The 19,032-nt window shown below is 47.4% G+C and overlaps 1 protein-coding gene and 1 pseudogene across 2 annotated transcripts in view; both read left to right on the top strand.

The window, feature by feature from the left end:
• The first annotated feature begins 11,833 nt into the window (after positions 1-11,833).
• RPS6KA2 (ribosomal protein S6 kinase A2) overlaps positions 11,834-19,032 on the top strand; it is a 388,441-nt gene continuing 381,242 nt past the window's right edge. The window contains exons 1-2 of one of the 2 annotated variants that reach the window (XM_023559360.2): positions 11,834-11,960; positions 12,056-12,109. In XM_023559360.2, coding sequence (XP_023415128.1) covers positions 11,919-11,960; positions 12,056-12,109 — 96 coding nt within the window. In that variant the 5' untranslated portion in view covers positions 11,834-11,918. Of the gene's footprint in view, positions 11,961-12,055; positions 12,110-19,032 lie in introns of those variants that run through there. The other variant, XM_064293190.1, reaches the window with a different exon arrangement.
• The window catches only part of LOC135232691 (small ribosomal subunit protein uS5-like), a 45,408-nt pseudogene continuing 38,310 nt past the window's right edge, over positions 11,935-19,032 (top strand).

Below are 19,032 nucleotides of genomic sequence, written 5' to 3'. Positions count from 1 at the left end.
CACTCTGACTGGGGCCACAGTGATATTTTGGGTCTCCTGGAATTAATGTCAGTTCAGAGCCAGTATCCAGTAATCCCCAAAAAGTCTGATTATTTCCTTTTCCCCAATGAACAGTCACTCTTGTAAAAGGCTGTAGATCCCTTTGGGGAAGGCTGCAAGAGAGATAAACAGTGTAAATTGTTGGCAGTGTATTGGAGTCCTTCCTCAGGGGAACCTGGCTTCCCTTCATTTAAAGGGCTGTGGGTCTTTAAACTTGCTCAAGTCTGGGAACTGATGGAGGGACCATGACTCTCTCTTCTGGTGATTCAAGTTAGACTGCCGTTCACCTGACCTAGCATTCATTCGTTTATACAGATAAAGTATAAAGTAGATTTCACATCTACTTCACTCCTAGAGACACCCTGACTAAGTAGCCAACACCATAAGTCCATATGAGTCAGATTATTCTGATTAGTGCTTTGACTTCACTGTCCATTACTATAAGCACACCAACCTTGTCTGTGTTGATTGAGTACCGCCACTTGGCCCCTACTACCACAGCGTCCAATCAGTCCTATTGTAGTTAGGTTTCTTAATTCAGTTAGAGCAGTTCCCACTGTCAAATCTGATTTACATAAAATAGCAATCACAGCAGTCTTCAAGGATACTGGAGCTCCCTTCACAAATTTGTTTCTCACAGTTGTGGTAAAAGGTGTGTTCTCTGGGCATTTCATGTGTGGGTCTGTGGGTCTTATCTGATAAATTTACTCCAGCATGCCAATTTCTCTAAGCCTTTGGATACCTTCTTCTACAGTATACCAAGGCAGGTCTGGTACTTCAACTTAATTCAGTGTAGGCCACGTCATAATCCATGCTTCAGCAACCCAACCAAATAAACTATTAGACCCTTTCCTAACTTCTTGAGCTGAAACACTGAATGAAGAATCTGTGCTTGTGGACCCATATCAATAAACTTAGATTGATCCATCTTTATGTTCCTTCACCATTGTCCCACACCCTTACTAGCCATTCCTACACATATTCCCCAGGTTTCTGTTGGTACACATTAGAAATCTCAAGTAGTTCTTTTGCAGTGTAGTATACCTCCTCCTGGGACACACTTTGTACTTCACCTTTTGTGGTTCACTGGAACTTAAATCTAGTTATAGGCCTAGAAGCCAGAATCTATAGTGTGGAATTGTTTTGAGAACATTCAGCATTGTTTGGTAAAGCATCTACCTCAGATGATGCCCCAGGCAATGACTCAGGCAAGAGCTCTTTAGAGGCAGCTGGGCGAGGGCTAATCTCATTAGATGGGAGTGGAGAGGCTAATGGTTTTTCTGGGCAGGGTGGTTTGGCAGACAAACATGAAGTAATCTCTTCAGATGGGAGTGGTTCTGTTGGCAGGAGTGATTCAATGGAATTTAAGTGCTCAGTGTCTCCAGCTTCCTGATTATCTGCCCATACGTCCCCATTCCAAGTTTGAGAATCCCATTTCTTCTGGATCAAAGCCCTCATTTTAACTTCAGACACCTCTCGAGGTTGGCAATTGAGCTGGCGTTATAATTCAGCCACTCTTACAATAAGACTCTGGATTTGGTTTTTGGCAATATCAGCTCTGTTACTGCAGGAAAGGCCTTCTTTCAAAGCACAACTGGAAGGTTTGAGGTCATTTATATGGCACTTTTTTTAGCTTTGACTCTGAAGACCTGAGTGCATCTCTTCCTTTCACTGGTTTGTCTAACGGATGTTGGAACAACCAGCCAGCTTCCTTATACTTCTCATTATGACAAAATTGTTGAAAAGTATCATGTATGCGATCACCTAGAGCCTCGCCTTTCACCGATACCTGATCTGTTGGTGGTGATATTTTGCATATTTCTATCGCCACCTCATGCCATGGATTAGCAGTGCCCTCTTTACTACCGGAAGCAGTGTCATCAACATCTTTAAGACTAACCAAACTTGAGAACCAATTTAGAAAACTCATCCTTACAATTTGTTTCTCTAGAACCATTCTTGGTACCAAATGTCTTAGACTGGGTTCACTAGAGAAGCAAAACTAGTAAAGGGTATAAATACATGTACAGAGAGATTTATTTATATCAGTGAAACAGCTCCCGCGATTGTAGAGGTTGGAATGTCCCAAGTCCTTGGAGCAGGATAGAGGCCTCTCCCAATTCATGGAGCCACAGAAGCTGGTGAACCCAAGATTGGCAGGTCAGAGAGCAGGGCTTCCACGCACAGGCTGTGAAAGTTGAGGAATCCCAAGGTCGGTAGGCAAGACTGCAAGGTTTCTCCTGATTCATGTAGCTACAGGGGCTGGTGAACCCATGATCGGCACATCAGGGAGCAGGACTCTTGCTCACAGGCTGTGAAGACCAACAAATCCCAAGATAGATAAGGTGCTAGCTCAAGTCCCAAGAAGCAGAGATCAGACAAAAGGCAGCTGCTGGATCCAGAAAAACCCAAAAACCTTGGCAAGGCAAGCAGGAAGGAAGTAGGCGGCAGAGGGTAGAGAGATGAAGGCTGAGGGGGTGGTGAGCCACCATAGGGCCCACCCCCGCCAGTACCACTCAGCAGATTCCATCATGGGGGTGATCACATGTCAGATTTCAACAGGAGCATGATCACAACACTATACGACTGCCAAAACACTGAGAAGCATGGCCCAGCCAAGCTGACGCACAGTCTTAACCATCACACGTGTGTAAACCTTTTCTTGGATTTTTATGATAGTGGTCTCGTACAATATTTGTCCTTTTGTAATTAACTTATTGCACTCAGCATAATGCCCTCCAGCTTCATCGTGCTGTGAGATGTCTCGCAGATTCATCATTAATCTTTATCATCGCATGGTATTCCATTGTGTGCGTGAACCATAATTTTTTTATCCATTCATCTGTTGATGGTCACTTAGGTTGTTTCTAACATTTGCTGTTATGCAAAATACTGCAGTGAACATGGGGTGACCTTAAGTTTATTTGTGTGACAACTCTTATTTCTCTAGGATATATTCCTAGGAGTGAGATTGTTGGATTGTATGTTATTTTTATTTCTAGCTTTTTAAGGAGGTGCCAAGCTGCGCTGAAGGCATTGGCAAAACAGAAGGCTCCAGGAAATGATGGAATAAAAATTGAGATGTTTCAACAAATGAATGCAGTACTGGAGGTGCTCACTGGTCTGTGCCAAGAAATTTGGAAGACAATTACCTGACCAACCTACTGGAAGAACTCCGTATTTTTGCCTACTCTGAAGAAAGGTGATACAGCAGAATGTGGGAACTATAGAACAGTATCATTAATATCACACACAAATGAATTTTTGCTGAAGATCATTAAAAAGTAGTTGCAGCCATACAGGGAACTGCCAGAAATTCAAGCCAGATTCAGAAGAGGACAGGGAAAGAGGCATATCATTGCTGATGTCAGATGGATCTTGGCTGAAAGCAGAGAATACCAGAAAGAAGTTTATCTGTGTTTTATTGACTATGCAAAGGAATTCAACTGTGTGGATCATAGGAAATTATGGATAACTTTGCAAAGAAAGGGAATTCCAGAACTCTTAACTCTGTTCATGAAGGACCTGCACATAGACCAAGAGGCAGTTGTTCAAACAGAACAATGGGATACTGCATAGTTTAAAATCATGAAAGGTGTATGTCAGGGTTGTATCCTTTTACCATACTTATTCAATCTGTATGCTGAGCAAGTAATCCAAAAAGCTGAACTGTATGAAGAACAGGGCATCGGGAATGGAGGAAGACTCATTAACAACCTGCGTTATGCAGATGACACAACCTTGCTTGCTCAAAGTGAAGGGGACCTAAAGCACTTACTGATGAAGATCAAAGACCACAGCCTTCAGTATGGATTACACCTCAACATAAAGAAAACAAAATCCTCACAACTAGACCAATAAACAACATCATGATAAACAGAAAAAAGATTGAAGTTGTCAAGGATTTCATTTTACTTGGATTCACATTCAACACCCATGGAAGCAGCAGTTAAGAAATCAAAAGACACACTGCATTGGGCAAATCTGCTGCAAAAGGCCTCTTTAAAGTGTTGAAAAGCAAAGATGTCACTTTAAGGACTAGGTTGTGCCTGACCCAAGCCATGGTGTTTTCAGTCGCCTCATATGCATGTGGGAAAGTTGGACAATGAAGAAGACCAAAGAAGAATCAAAGTCTTTGAATTATGGTATTGGTGAAGAATATTGAATATACCATGGACTACCAGAGGAACAAACAAATCTGTCTTGGAAGAAATACAGCCAGAATGCCCATTAGAAGCAAGGATGGTGAGACTACATCTCAAGTATTTTAGACAAGTTATCAGGAGGAACCAGTCCCTGGAGAAGGACATCATGGTTGGTAAAATAGAGGGTCAGCAGAAAAGAGGAAGATACTTGCTGAGATGGACTGACACAGTGGCTGCAACAATGGGCTCAAACACAGCAACGTTTGTGAGGATGGCACAGGACTGGGCAGTGTTTCGCTCTGTTGTACATAGAGTTGGAACCGACTTGATGGCACCTAACAGCAACAATGACTGATGATCACAAGCATTTCCCATATGTCTGCTAGTTGCTTGAATGTCTTCGTCGGTGAAGTGACCGTTCATATCCTTTGGTCATTTTTTAATTGGATTATTTGTCTTTTTGTTGTTGACGTGTTGAAGTATTCTATAGATTTTAGCGATAAGACCCTTGTTGGATATGTCATAGCCAAAAAAATGTTTCCCAGTCTGTAGGTTCTCTTTTTATTCTTTTGGTGATGTCTTTTGATGAGCATAAGTGTTTAAAGTTTAGGAGCTCCTAGTTATCTAGCTTATCTTCTGGTGTTTGTGCATTGTTAGTTATAGTTTATATTCTATTTATGCCATGTATTAGGGTCCCTAGTGTTGTCCCTATTTTTTCTTCCATGATCTTTACATTTTTAGGTTTTATATTTAGGCTTTTGATCCATTTTGAACTGGCTGTTGTGTATGGTGTGAGGTATGGGGCCTGTTGGGGAACCTTAGTTTTTCTCCACCTTCTTCATCAAGGTTGACATTTGCCAAAGGCATCTGTACCCCAGCCATTGTACTGAGTGCTTTCTCCACACCAGCTCAGTTGTCCCTCCAACGTTCATATAAAGCAGGTCCTGTATTACCTCAGCTTTACGAAGGAGGAAATTGAGGCTGAGTGGTTGGGTAACTTGCCCAAGGTCTTAGTGCAGGAAATATACTCTGGGCTGCCCCTCCCGAACCTGAGATGCCTCTCCTGCAAGTCTGCCAGCCCAGGGCTGCAGTAGAGGGAGGGAGGGTAGTGAGGGTCACAGCTCCTCACAGATCAATAGTAATCAATTCCATATGCATCCGTTAATTAAAAACAACATTAGCAATACTCCAACCAAGTCATCACTTGACGGTATCAAGCCTTTCTAGAATCTCATGTACTAATTTTATTTAGAAAATTATAGCATGTATTGATTTCCCCACTGCTTGCCTGTGACTATCTCAATGAGACTTTGGAGGGATGTGCACAAAGCCTTCAAGATATCTCAGCATCTAGTGAGGAGTCTCTGGGTGGCACAGATGATTAAGCACTCGGCTGCTAACCAAAAGGTTGGTAGTTCAAATCCACCCAGAGGTGCCTCAGAAGAAAGACCTGGCCATCTACTTCTAAGTTCAGTGAAATGAAGACTCTGTGGAGTGGAGCTGTACCCTGACGCACGTGGGGTCTCCACGAGTTGTAATCAGCTGGACGACAAGTGTGTTTTTGTGCGTGTTTTCCTCAGGTATGGTAAACACTGATTCTTAGCGTGTCTAATCCCTTGGCATTGTAAAATTGGACCATCAGTTTTCTATACTTAAAGGTCAATCTTAAAAACCGCACAGGGATTAAATAAAGCCTGGTCACCCAGACTGGAAATGTCAAACCAAGGTGAAAACTACAGCCTTAGCTTTTCACACTGTCTCGTACCACGCGATTGATTTCTCAAGTTTATAAAAATATTTAGCCCATGGTTTTTTCCAAAATGGCCATTGATAATTTGTCTAGAAACTTCTAATATTTTACTTCAGATAAAGAAAACAAACATACTTATTTGGCCATTTTCGTTTATTTTCCATGAAAGTATTTGGTATAATGGGGAGGCTTGCTCTTCATGGGATATGCCTGGAGCACAACCCATTTGTACAAAGTGTTTTACGTCACCTGTACTTTTTTATCTTTTTCTTGATGGACTAGCCGTGAAGATACTAAAATTGAGCTAAATATATCTGCACAAGAACGGTGCAGCAGGATGAGGACCGGGAAGAGGAAGCGGATCGAGGTAGATATGTTTAGGAGTCAGGATTTCCTGGTGGGGCTGGGGCAGGAAGTCGCCTTTCCTGGTGGGGGTCTGGTTCCTCTCATGATGGAAAACCCTGTGTAAGGGATGTCACTGGGAGACAATACTTCAGAGTTCCATCTGGCCCTCTCCTTCCTCCCCATTCCCTTCCCTGCCCCCTTCCCACCTGCCACAGACACTACAGGGAGGCAGGTGGGGCCTGGGGCCTCAGGGAGGTGGATGGGCCAGCTGGGAGGAAGGCCTCTTCACTGACATCCTGAATTGCAATGAAGCGGGAAAGACCTGGGATCTCATTCTTGGAGGTGAAAGACCTCCCTGCCCATCCAAGTTAGGCCCAGGAGCTAAAGCCAGCGGATGATGGGTCATGACGTGGAGAGGAGCGAGCCGGGGGAGCTTGCAGGAGAAGGTGATAGAAAGGGTCTGAAGGACGGCCTGGCTGCAGTGGTCGGGGGAATCAGAATTTCATTTCCGAGTCATTCCTGACATGTGTGCTTAATTCACTGTTAATCTTGTTTGCAAAAGGAGCTGGGAAAATGAGAAGGGAAAGAGGATTGAAGCTTTCAATGAGAGCATATGAAAAATTCAGCAACCTGTCTCTGTCAAGCCCTGAACACAGCAGGCCCTAGTGCACAGTCTGGAGCTCATGATGGGTGCACCATCCAAGCATGCAGGGGCTGCTCTGGCCATGTGCTGAGGAGGGAAGGGATGAATGCATGCCGATCCCAGCATTCTGGGGCTCTCGCTCCAGGCCACTGGGCTTTTATGCATCATTTATGATGAGGCGGGTCTCTGTCGCTTTTTCAAGTTACAGAACCAAGTCAAAGGGGCTAAAGCAAAATTGCCAGTTTATTGGCTCATGTGATGAAAAGTCTGTGGGTGGAGACGGCAGTGGGGGTGGTGGCTCAGTGGTGGAGCTCTCCCCTCGTGTCGGGGACGTGGGTGTGTTCCCAGGCAGTGCACCTCATGTGGGGGACCTGGATTGGTTCTCAGGCAGCGCGCCTCATGTGGAGGACCTGGGTGTGTTCCCAGCGAGCGCGCCTCATGTGGGGGACCTGGGTTTGTTCCCAGCCAGCGCGCCTCATGTGGGGGACCTGGGTTTGTTCCCAGCCAGCGCGCCTCATGTGGGCCGCCTGGGTGTGTTCCCAGCCAGCGCGCCTCATGTGGGGAACCTGGGTTGGTTCCCAGGCAGTGCACCTCATGTGGGGGACCTGAGTTTGTTCTCAGGCAGTGCGCCTCCTCTGGGGGACCTGGGTTTGTTCCCAGCCAGTGCGCCTCATGTAGGGGACCTGGGTTGGTTCCCAGGCAGTGCACCTCATGTGAGGGACCTGGGTTTGTTCCCAGGCAGTGCGCCTCCTGTGGGGGACCTGAGTTTGTTCCCAGGCAGTGCACCTCATGTGCGGACCTGAGTTTGTTCCCAGGCAGTGCACCTCATGTGCGGACCTGGGTTTGTTCCCAGGCAGTGCGCCTCCTATGGGGGACCTGGGTTTGTTCCCAGGCAGTGCGCCTCGTGTGGGGGACCTGGGTGTGTTCCCAGGCAGTGCGCCTGGTGTGGGGGACCTGGGTTTGTTCCCAGGCAGTGCGCCTCCTGTGGGGGACCTGGGTTTGTTCCCAGGCAGTGCGCCTCCTGTGGGGGACCTGAGTTTGTTCCCAGGCAGTGCACCTCATGTGCGGACCTGGGTTTGTTCCCAGGCAGTGCGCCTCCTATGGGGGACCTGGGTTTGTTCCCAGGCAGTGCGCCTCGTGTGGGGGACCTGGGTGTGTTCCCAGGCAGTGCGCCTCGTGTGGGGGACCTGGGTGTGTTCCCAGGCAGTGCGCCTGGTGTGGGGGACCTGGGTTGGTTCCCAGGCAGTGCGCCTGGTGTGGGGGACCTGAGTTTGTTCCCAGGCAGTGCACCTCATGTGCGGACCTGGGTTTGTTCCCAGGCAGTGCGCCTCCTATGGGGGACCTGGGTTTGTTCCCAGGCAGTGCACCTCCTATGGGGGACCTGGGTTTGTTCCCAGGCAGTGCGCCTCCTGTGGGGGACCTGAGTTTGTTCCCAGGCAGTGCACCTCATGTGCGGACCTGGGTTTGTTCCCAGGCAGTGCGCCTCCTATGGGGGACCTGGGTTGGTTCCCAGGCAGTGCGCCTGGTGTGGGGGACCTGGGTTGGTTCCCAGGCAGTGCGCCTCATGTGGGAACCTGGGTGTGTTCCCAGGCAGTGCGCCTCCTATGGGGGACCTGGGTTTGTTCCCAGCCAGCGCACCTGGTGTGGGGGACCTGGGTTGGTTCCCAGGCAGTGCGCCTCATGTGGGAACCTGGGTGTGTTCCCAGGCAGTGCGCCTCGTGTGGGGGACCTGGGTGTGTTCCCAGGCAGTGTGCCTCGTGTGGGGGACCTGGGTTGGTTCCCAGGCAGTGCACCTCATGTGGAGGACCTGGGTGTGTTCCGAGGCAGTGCGCCTCATATGGGGGGCCTGGGTTGGTTCCCAGGAAGTGAACTCGTGTGGGGGACCTGGGTTGGTTCCCAGACAGTGCGCCTCATGTGGGGACCTGGGTTGGTTCCCAGGCAGTGCGCCTCATGTGGGGGACCTGGGTGTGTTCCCAGGCAGTGCGCCTGGTGTGGGGGACCTGGGTGTGTTCCCAGGCAGTGCGCTTTGTGTGGGGGACCTGGGTGTGTTCCCAGGTAGTGTGCCTCGTGGGCAGCCTCTACCCATCTGTCAGTGGTGGCTTGTGTGTTGCTATGATGCTGGACTGGTTTCAGTGGAGCTTCCAGAGTAAGACAGACTAGGTGGAAAGGCCTGGAAACCTACTTCTGCAAATCAGCCATTGAAAACCCTATGGATCACAAGGGTCCGATCCACAGCTGATCATTGGGATGGCACAGTACTGGGCAGCATTGTACGTGGGGTCACCACAAGCCAGAATTCGATTTGACGGCAACTGACAACAATACAGGTGGCTTCTAGTGCATTTGAATTCGACACTCTGACAGCATATTTGAGTTCACTCTCAGGCAGCATGCTTCCGCTGGTAGAACACCACAAACTCCAGACTTAGATCATCGGCAAAGCTAGCCGTCGCAGAAAAGAGAGAGAGAGAGAGTGGTACGGGAGTCCTGGGCAGGCCCCTCACTTGTTTGGGTTTCACGGTCACTGTGCTTGGACAGTGTAGCCAGGCTGAGTCACGCCCTCTTTGTAGGGGTGAGCGGGGCGATGGTGGTAGGAGGCGGGGGGCCATTCTCACCTGGACCACATGGAATTAGTTTCCCATGAGAAAGAATGATACTATTAGTCAAGAGGAGTCCCAGGGTGGTGCAAAGTGTTAATGTGCTCGGCTGCTAACCGAAATATTGGAATTTTGAGTCCGTACAGAGGTATCTCAGAAGAAAGACCTGGCAATCTACTTCCAAAAAATCAGCCACTGAAAACCCTATGGACACAGTGCTACTCTGACATATATGGGGTCACCATGGGGCAGAACTGACTTGACAGCGACCGGTTTATTAGCCAAAGAGGGAGAAGGGCTGTCGGGTACAAACCAACACCCATGTTTACTGTACATATAGTGTAGTCTGGCGAAGAGCAAGCTGGGATATGGGCTGCAAAATAAGTGGAAAATGTGTTCATGCCATTTAGTGATGATAGTCCAGGTGGAGGCACACACCAAGGGCAAAGAAACATGGAGAGCAGCGTTCTCAACCCCGACGCATGTTAGGATCACCTGGAAAATGGCAAGACTGCAAGCCGCCGCAAGGCACGGGGCTCCTAAGTCCGGATCCGAACATGTTTTGTGAGGTGAACTGGGCCTGGGAGTTGGTAAAGCTGCCCCGATAGCTCAAATGTGCACCTGAAGTTGGGAACCACTGCTAGGCCCTGGGAATTGGTAAAGCTGCCCCAATGGCTCAAATGTGCACCCAAAGTTGGGAACCGCTGCTAGGCCCTGGCGCTTTGGAAATGTAAGGACATTATTAAACGTCATGGAGCGGCTCTTTTCAGGTGTGTTGAGAGATCAGGTGGTGTAGGGTAAGGCTGAGAACAGGATGGACCAGTCAAAACTCAATACCAAGCTCGTTGCCATCCAGTCTGCTCCAACTCATAGCAACCCTACAGGACAGAGTAGAACTGCCTCACGGGGCTCTAAGGAGCAGCTGGTGGATTTGAACTGCTGACCCTGAGACTTCACTGCCGGTGGCCCCCCTCATCTCCTCTTCTGATGGAAGCTTAGGTGGGAGCACATCTCGAAGGGCCCTCGAGAGGAGGGTGAGGAAGTTTAGAGACACTAAAAGCAGCCCGTCTGCCCCACAGTTCAATTCAGATGGTAACTCTAACCCTCTTTCTACTGACATTTGAACCACAATTGTTAGTACAGGCCTCACTTAAATTTTGGCCTTTTTTCTTCATCTCTTGTTTTTTACTGGCTGTGAACCAAGGAACAGGGAACAGAAGAGAAATATTAGGAAGAAAGCTCATGGATAAATAGCCAAAACCAAACCCCTTGCTGACGAGCAGATTCTGACTCATAGTGACCCTCAAGGACAGAGTAGAACTCCCCCATAGGGTTTCCAAGGAGCGGCTGGTAGATTTGAACTGCAGAGCTTTTAGTTAACAGCCAAGCACTAACCACTGCACCCAGGGCTCCCGTGGATACAATATAAAATGAAAATTTAGCCCCTACAGTATTTTTGTGCAAAATAGGATAGCCATTATTTCTATTCTCAAAGACCCTAAAATGACCTTGCTAAAATCTTCAGGTTTTCTCCAAATCTTAGTCTAGCCAAGAAGAGGCTTGGGGAGAGGCAGGGAGTCCTAGCTGTAGGGGTTTCTTGGTTTGAAGCCCTGTGACTAAACATTATTGGAACTTTAATCAGGTATATGTTAGCTTATTAAAATTAAAATTAGTAGATTAAAGTTCTTCACTTTCCTATAGGTGAAATTAATACCTTCTATTTTTTTTATAGAATGGAGCCACCACCCAACTGTCTGTTTGTCAGACAGGTGGCTTGCATGGTGCTGTGATGCTGGAAGCTATGTCGCTGGTATTTCAAATACCAGCAGGGTCACCCATGGTAGTCAGGTTTCAATGGAGCTTGAAGACTAAGGCAGACTAGGAAGAAAGGCCTGGCAATCTACTTCTGAAAATTAACCAGTGAAAACTCTATGGATCACAACAGAATATTGCCCAATACAGTGCTGGAAGATGAGTGCCCTAGGGAAGGCTCTCAGAAGACACCGTGGCTGCAACAATGGACTCGAGCACACCAACGATCTTGAAGATGGTGCAGGACCAGGCAACACTCGTTCTGTCGTACACGAGGTCGCCATGAATAGGAGCTGACTGGGCTGCAACGAACGACAACAACGGAAGGGAGAGCTTCTCAGTCACCTTAAAGGTTTGCCTAGCCCCATTAGCGGGAAGCTCGAAGCTCGGCGAGTGCACCAAGGTTTGCACTGGGAGGCTCAGTGAGTGGCTTTTTTCAGTTGAATTTTGAGGTTGGTGATTGGAACATCGCCGTTTCCTTTGGCTGAATTTTAATAGTTGCACAAAGGTTAGCAAGTTCCCTTCTTTCGGTTTTAGCTAAAGGGCTTCCTGATAGTTAGGACAAACTCCTCACATTATTTAAAATCATGTGGAGATTAATGTTTAGAAGCAAAAAACGCACAGGCTTGGTCAGTATCTGTCTCAGTGTTCTCGATAGCAGAGCGGCCTACTCTAAGTGACACTCTGTGACTTAAAGGAATTCTTTCTTAATTTTCTGCTTCAGCAGGGCAAGTGTGACCCGGCCTTGCCAGAGACGACATCGGCCGCTCCGGCAGAGGTAAGAAGGCTCACAGCGGTGTGTTTTTCTCCATGCTGATATGATACATTTTTTTTAAGAATTCTAAATGTGAAGTCTTTCCTTCCATTGCTTTGGTTGTTTTAAACTGCTCAGAGTCCAGCAAAGCAAGCTGTGATACGTTTTTAGAAGAGTGGAACCCTAAACAGTAAACTAAACTTTAATTTGTTTGACATTCTGTGTGAAATAAATGTGCTTGGAATTGTGCAATAACGTCTTTGTGCAGTAGGGGTCTGCCTTGTATGTTAAACGGGGAATCTCATCGCCTTACGCACTAAGATTGCGACTATGGTTCTGAGAATCACATACAGTGAAACCTGTGAGAGGCAGAACTCGACGGGACGGCCTCATTTTTCCAGGTCTCAAAAGTTTTCCCCCTTTGACAGGGTGCAATCTTACCACTTTTCTAAAGCTGTCTATTAGTGGAAAATATTTGAGTTTTTCTTCTCTGACCGGTTTCCGACTTTCACCGGTTTTACTGTATATGTGTGTGTGTGTATGTATACATATATATACGTATGTAGCCTAGGAGATAACACAGATAATTTTATTGCAATATTTCTTTTCAAGTTCTATTATGGGCCTTCAAAATAAATAGGAATTACAAATGACAAAAGAGCCATCAAGCTAGACAAACTTGGGTGTTGGGCCGGCCCTGGCACTGTGCTGGGATAGGAATTTGTGGGTTGGCAGCTTTAAAATCCAGTCTGGCAGAGTTGGGGTCTCAGTGAAAGCTTTCCTAGGACGACACCTAAGATGGATCATTTTGGGTGGAGGCCTGCTTCCCATGGTATTTCAAAGAGCGACCTGGTTTCAATAGTGACATTATAAGAAGACATGTTATAGGGGGGTTTTTCATTGCTTCCATGTTGTCATTTCCTGCGGCACCCACAGAACTGGAGCGGCTCCCCGTGATAGTGAGGCTGGGGGACTGGGATCGTCGCTGCTGAGTTCTCACGGCAGTCGTGGCAGGTAGCCAGGGGCTGCTCGTTGTAGAGTCCAAACTGGTAATCTGAAACTTGGTTCTGGTTAGGCTAACATTACGTTAGCAGAGTAAACCACACCGTGGTTCATGTGAAACAGAAATACTGATTTTCTGGAGTATTTCGCAGCTATCAGAACTTGAAGCTAAAAAAAAAAAGATGTTCTGAGACAAAAGTGAATTTGCTGCTGTGTCCTGGCAGGGGCAGTGGACGGTGTCCTAACTCGCAGAAGCCAGAGCTGCTCAAAGAAATGGCAGATGCTCAGGGACAGGCCTATAAGTCTGTCCGTTCTCAGGGACGTGCTAAGTCCCAGCTGGCTCCATGTGGCCTGGAAAATCTGCTGGGAAGGACAACAGCCTCTGTGAACAGCAGGTATCTGGTTTCGCCTGCTGACATTAGCCAGGAACTGACACGCATAGGTGACACTTATCACCAAGTCATACTGTTTTACATTTTAGGTACTTGCAGTACTAGTGCCTGAACATACTTTTGTAAACAATTTAATACTAAGAATTGGGTTGAATAATAGATTTCTGATACCATTATCTTGTACAAATTGGATTTCCTTATGAGACATAAAAACTGTGCCCTTGGAATTGTGTGGTTAATGATAACTAACTTATGGACATGTAAAATCCCAAGGTGGTTCTTATTATTTTCACTAATTGACTGGATAAATGTCTGCATACTATTTTGAATGGCATCCCAATTTAAATAAACTCAGAAAACACAGTACATTTGGTGGGAGAAAAATAGCCCTTTCACTCATCCTGTCTTGGAAGAAGTACAGCCAGAATGCTCCTTAGAAGCCATGATGGGGAGACTTCATCTCATGTACTTGGTACATATTATTGGGAGGGACCAGACCCTAGAAGAGAACATCATGCTTGGTAACATAGAGGGTCAGCTCAAAAGAGGAAAACCCTCAAGGAGATGGATTGACACAACGGCTGCAACAAGGGGCTTAAGCACAGCAACGATTATGCGGATGGCGCAGGATCGGGCAGTGTTTTGTTCTGTTGTACAAGGGGTCGCTGCGAGTTGGAACCGCCTCGATAGCACCTAACGAAAACAAGTCTTTTCTCATAATACCTTTTCAGTAGTTTAGACTCTGTCCAAGAACAGAAGTAGGTAAGCTCCACCTGGTGGCTCCTAAAACAGATTGGTCTGACTTCGTAGGCATGAGTGAGGAGCTTCGTCTCTTGAAAAATAAATGTTTGTTTATTATATAAAGGGAGTCCCTGGGTGGCACACATGGTGAAGCACTCAGCTACTAACTGAAAGGTTGGTAGTCCGAATCGACCCAGAGGCACTGCGGAAGAAAGGCCTGGTAATCTACTTCTGAAAGATCACAGCCATTGAAAACCTTGAGGGGTACAGTTCTATCCTGACACACATAGCTATCCATGAGTCAGAATCGACCTGATGGCAACTGGTGGGCTGTTTTTTATTATCACTGTAAATTGCATCGCAGTCCGCATTTGGACCGGCCACACCAAACAAGAATGAAGAGTTCCAGTACTGAGCACGTTTCTCTGAGAAAGGAGCCCAGGCTAACTGAAGAAGCCTGAGTCTGCTGGTTGGTTAAACCTGAGCACAGACATGCGTGATATACCCGTAGGGTGTCGTCTGTGAACGGTCCCTTAAGAGATCAATGAGCAGCCCTATAAAGGCTTGATAAATAAGAGTCAGGGTAGGCATTGGGAAGCTTCCCAAAGGAGTGTGGCTGTTCCCACCCAGACCCCACTTCCGGGGCAAAGCCTAGCCCACTGCACTGGTGAGGTCAGGAGCAACCTTTCAGGGACTTAAACCTCAGGGTGTCAGGATGCCTGGCCAGGCTTCAGGGTTGCCTTGAATGCAATACACAGGGGTCATGTCTTACATTCAAGATTGAAAAAACACTAATCACAGTTCCCATAGCATCATGTGGGAGCAAGAGGAGAAGGAGGAAGAAGGCTGTAGGGTAGGCAGCGGTGATGGGAAACCTCAGAGCCAACCCCCACCCCCCGCCGCTATCCTCTTTTCTCTTCTCCTTCTCCCCTGTCTGCCTCTCCACAGATCAATTAAGTAAGACTCTGCAAAACTTTGTGTTTTTATATGCAGTTTTTTATATACCAATTTTACACCAAGCTGGGGAGTATAGGGGCCCCTGTTAAAGATCTTAACACAGAGCGAGCTGCAGGGGGCCTAGCAAGTGGTCCTGAGCTAACTTTGATAAAAGTGTTGCGTATTTTATCACGAAGGTCACAGCAGCTGCTCTTGTGCCAAGCACAGCAATGAACTTTTATGCATTTTACCGAGGAAAACCTACGTGGTGTCTCCAGCTTGGTGGCTATTTGAACTTCCTCTTTCTCTATTATTTATTTGTTTTTATAAAAGGAAGTGAAAACACAAAGGAGGGTAAATTTCCACCAGGAGGGTGTTTCCTTTTGTCGGTGTACTCAACCCTAAGCAGAAGGGAAGGTGCTTATTAGAGAGATTCCTGCCCTGCGGGGCTGGTTGGGACCCCCTCCTCCCCACTTCCTGTATTGAACATGCATGCTCCACTTTACAGAGGGGCACTGTCCAAGAAGCCATAGATTCGGGGGGACTTTAATAGAGATCTCCTGCTACTTGATGCTGAGGAGCTGGCTGCTCTTGATTATTATGGGGTAGAGTTAGAGGCCAAGGTCGCAGTTTTACAGAGAGGAGAAGGCATAAAATGCATGGTCCTAGGTAGAGAAGTGACTCTGATGCTTGTGCCCAAACAGGGAAAGATGGCACCTGCTCCGCCTACGCTAAGCACACAACTCAGTGTTTGTTGACCGACTGTCTGACCACAGGGTGTGTGTGTGTGTAGTATCATATTTAATTCCTAATGATTTATGAAGTGGTCTATTCCTCTGATACGCAAGTAAAATGATGTGATTACTCAAACTCAATACCCTTGAAAAGAAATGTGGAGAGTTACAAGACTGCTGATATGCCTGGAATATCAGAAACCCTCAACAACTACTTGTCACATGTCAGCCCTTCTCCAGCTTCTTTGGAGGATTTTGGGGTATTCCGAAAGCCTCCTGCATCACAGTGGCAACCCTGAGTGGAGGATTTTGAAGTTGGAACAAGTGCCGGTGTTACGGATTGAATGGTATCTCCCAGAAAGATACATTGAAGTCCTAACCCCCAATAGCTGTGAACTTGGCCTGGTACGGACATAGAGTCTCTGAAGATGTTATCAGTTAGGTTAACGGGAGGTCGTACTGGAGTAGAGCCTGAGCGACGTCCTTATAAAAGAGAAGAGACACAGAGAGACAGGCAGAAGGAAAACAGCCGTATGATAAGAGTTACGACGCTGCTGCCAGCAAGGAAGGCCTGGGGCTCTCAGATCCCAGAAGAGACAATGAAGGATCCTCGCCTAGAGCCTTTGAGGGGAGCATGGCCCTGCCAACACCCTGAATTTGGACTTCTGGCCTCCAGAACTGCAGACAGTACACATCTGTTGTTTTAAACCACCCCTCTGTGGCACCCTTTTCTGGCGGCCCCAGGACACCAAGAGAGCTGTGTGCTGCTTTCTGTTCTGGCTCCTTCTAACCACACGTGTCTTCTTCTTGTGGACCAAATTGGTCCGAGCCTTTTGCCTCAGCTCTGAGAGTGACTGTTCTGATTTCCTGTCTCTCCGCGCGATCTTCCCTGGCCCCTGCTCTGACGCCTGGAGGATATGACGTGGTATGGACGGGCATGTTCCGCTTTTTGATGGAGTGGCTGACGTAGAGGTGACAGGTAACTTTGAAAAGTTTGTGAAGCACATGGAGTATAACACATAAGGCTAGCCTTTCAGCCTGTTTTCAGAGAAAACTCTGCTGTGGAGCCGGCTCCTCCCGCAGAGCAGCTGAGCCTCACCCAGCAGCTCAGCTCCTGAAGGTTTTCCCTCTTCACCCCAGGCCATGACTGCAGACGGCTGGGAGAGGCCGGGACTCACGGAGCAGCACGCCTTTCTAGCTCCGAGGCCTCAGCATCTGAGAGAGAGGACTGGGTGTGTCAGCCAGGACATGGGAGGGGTGTGCCCAGCTGGGGTATCGCAGTGGGCATGGGATGGCGTGGACAATCCCACGGGGTGGGCAGGGGTATGGGGAAGGTTCAGGTAGGGGGAGCAGCCAGAAGGAGGTGACTGGGAGCAAAGATGCCACCTCTGTACCTGGGTGTCTTTGTGTTCTCTCCTGGAATAATCTCGAAGAGACAGCAGGGTTTCATTCCCGTATTCACTTTAACGGTTGGTTTGTTCCCTCCATATCTTCCTGCAGCACTCATGTCAGCAGGAAGCAGCTAAGTGTTCACAGGCATATTTGGAGCTAGGAAGATCCTTTGATGGAGGTCTGGCTTGTAAATTTCCTCTTGGGGAAGATGGAAAAAAACAAATGTTGTTAGCCATCATCAGGTCAGCTCCAAGTCATGGCAGCCCCACGATCGTTGGCACGCTCAAGTCCATGGTTGAGAATTCTGTGTGTTTCGTGTGTCTTCTGACCCAGGGGGCTCATCTTCTAGCACTGTATCAAACAGTGTTCTGCTGTGAGCCATAGGGTTTTCATTGGCCAATTTTTGAAAACAGATCGTCAGGCCTTTCTTCCTAGTCTTAGTCTGGAAGCTCCACTGAAATTTGTCCACCATAGGTGACCCTGCTGGTGTTTGAAATACCAGTGGCATAGGTAGCTTCCAGCGTCACAGCAACACACAAGCCACCGCGGTATGACATGTTGACAGACAGATGGTGGGACAGATGTGTAGACGTAACCAAATCATGCAGTCGTGGATTTGAAAAAAAAAAAAAAAAACTTTAAAAGATTGTTTGCTGCTCCCCTCTTCCTCAGGGTAAGAGGACACTGATGTCTTCTGGAGTGGATCATTTATGGTGTTGTCACTGTGGAGCACACATTCCTTGATTTGTAACACTAACAATAGTGATCATGAGCTCGTCTGTAGGATGACTCACAGCGAGTCGGAGCTGACCTGACAACAGCTAGCCACGTACGGCGGGGCTGGCGAACCGGCCGACCACTCTGTCTTGACACTTCACAGATTCCTTTTTTCACTCCTGCTCTTTGTTTCTCTTTAATTTATTTAAAAAACCCTTACCTCACACTTAGAAGCCCTAGTGGCGCAGTGGTTAAGAGTTCAGCTTCTAACAGAAAGGTTGGTAGTTCGAACCCACCAGCCACTCTGGGGGAGAAAGATGTGGCAGTCAGCTTCTGTAAAGGCTGCAGACTTGGAAACCCTCTGGGGCAGTTCTGGTCTGTCCTACTGGGGTCTCTATGAGTTGGAATCGACTCAATGGCAGTGGGTTTGCTTTTTGGTTGTCTCATGCTGATTTATGTTCTAGGCACTGTTCTAAGCATTTGACCAATGTTAACTCATTTGACACTCATAACCATATGAAGCAATCACTATTATTGTTAATGTCTCCATTTCACAAATGAGAAAACTGAGGCAAGTAACTTGCCCAAGGTCACACAGCTTTATGGCGGAGCTAGGGTTTGAACCCAGTCTGGCTCTGGAACCGTAGCTCTTAACTCTGATACTACCACCTAGGCTTTTGCTGAAATCAGAGATAATTTTCTCCTGTAATTTCTTCTGTGGAAATAAATTACATTTGTACATCCTCATCGTGTAACCCTTGGATGACTCAAAACAAACTTAAACTGACTCCTAGCCTTATTTTTCTCATGCTGAGCAAATAGCAGCTGGCAGGGTTCAGCTAAACTGGATATCGGGAACAATAAGACAAGGAACAAACAAATCCGTCTTGGAAGAAGTACAACCAGAATGCTCCTTAGAAGCAAGTAGGTGAGACTTCATCTTGCACACTTTGGACATGTTGTTAGGAGGACCCAGTCCCCGGAGAAGGCCATAGTGCTTGGTAAAGTACAGGATCAGCAGAAACGAGGAAGG

The sequence above is a fragment of the Loxodonta africana genome, chromosome 1 (assembly GCF_030014295.1).
Source record: "Loxodonta africana isolate mLoxAfr1 chromosome 1, mLoxAfr1.hap2, whole genome shotgun sequence".
In the NCBI taxonomy this organism is placed as follows: Eukaryota; Metazoa; Chordata; class Mammalia; order Proboscidea; family Elephantidae; genus Loxodonta; species Loxodonta africana.
The sequence above is the reverse complement of the archived record's forward strand: the minus strand, read 5'-3'. Positions and strand labels throughout refer to the sequence as shown.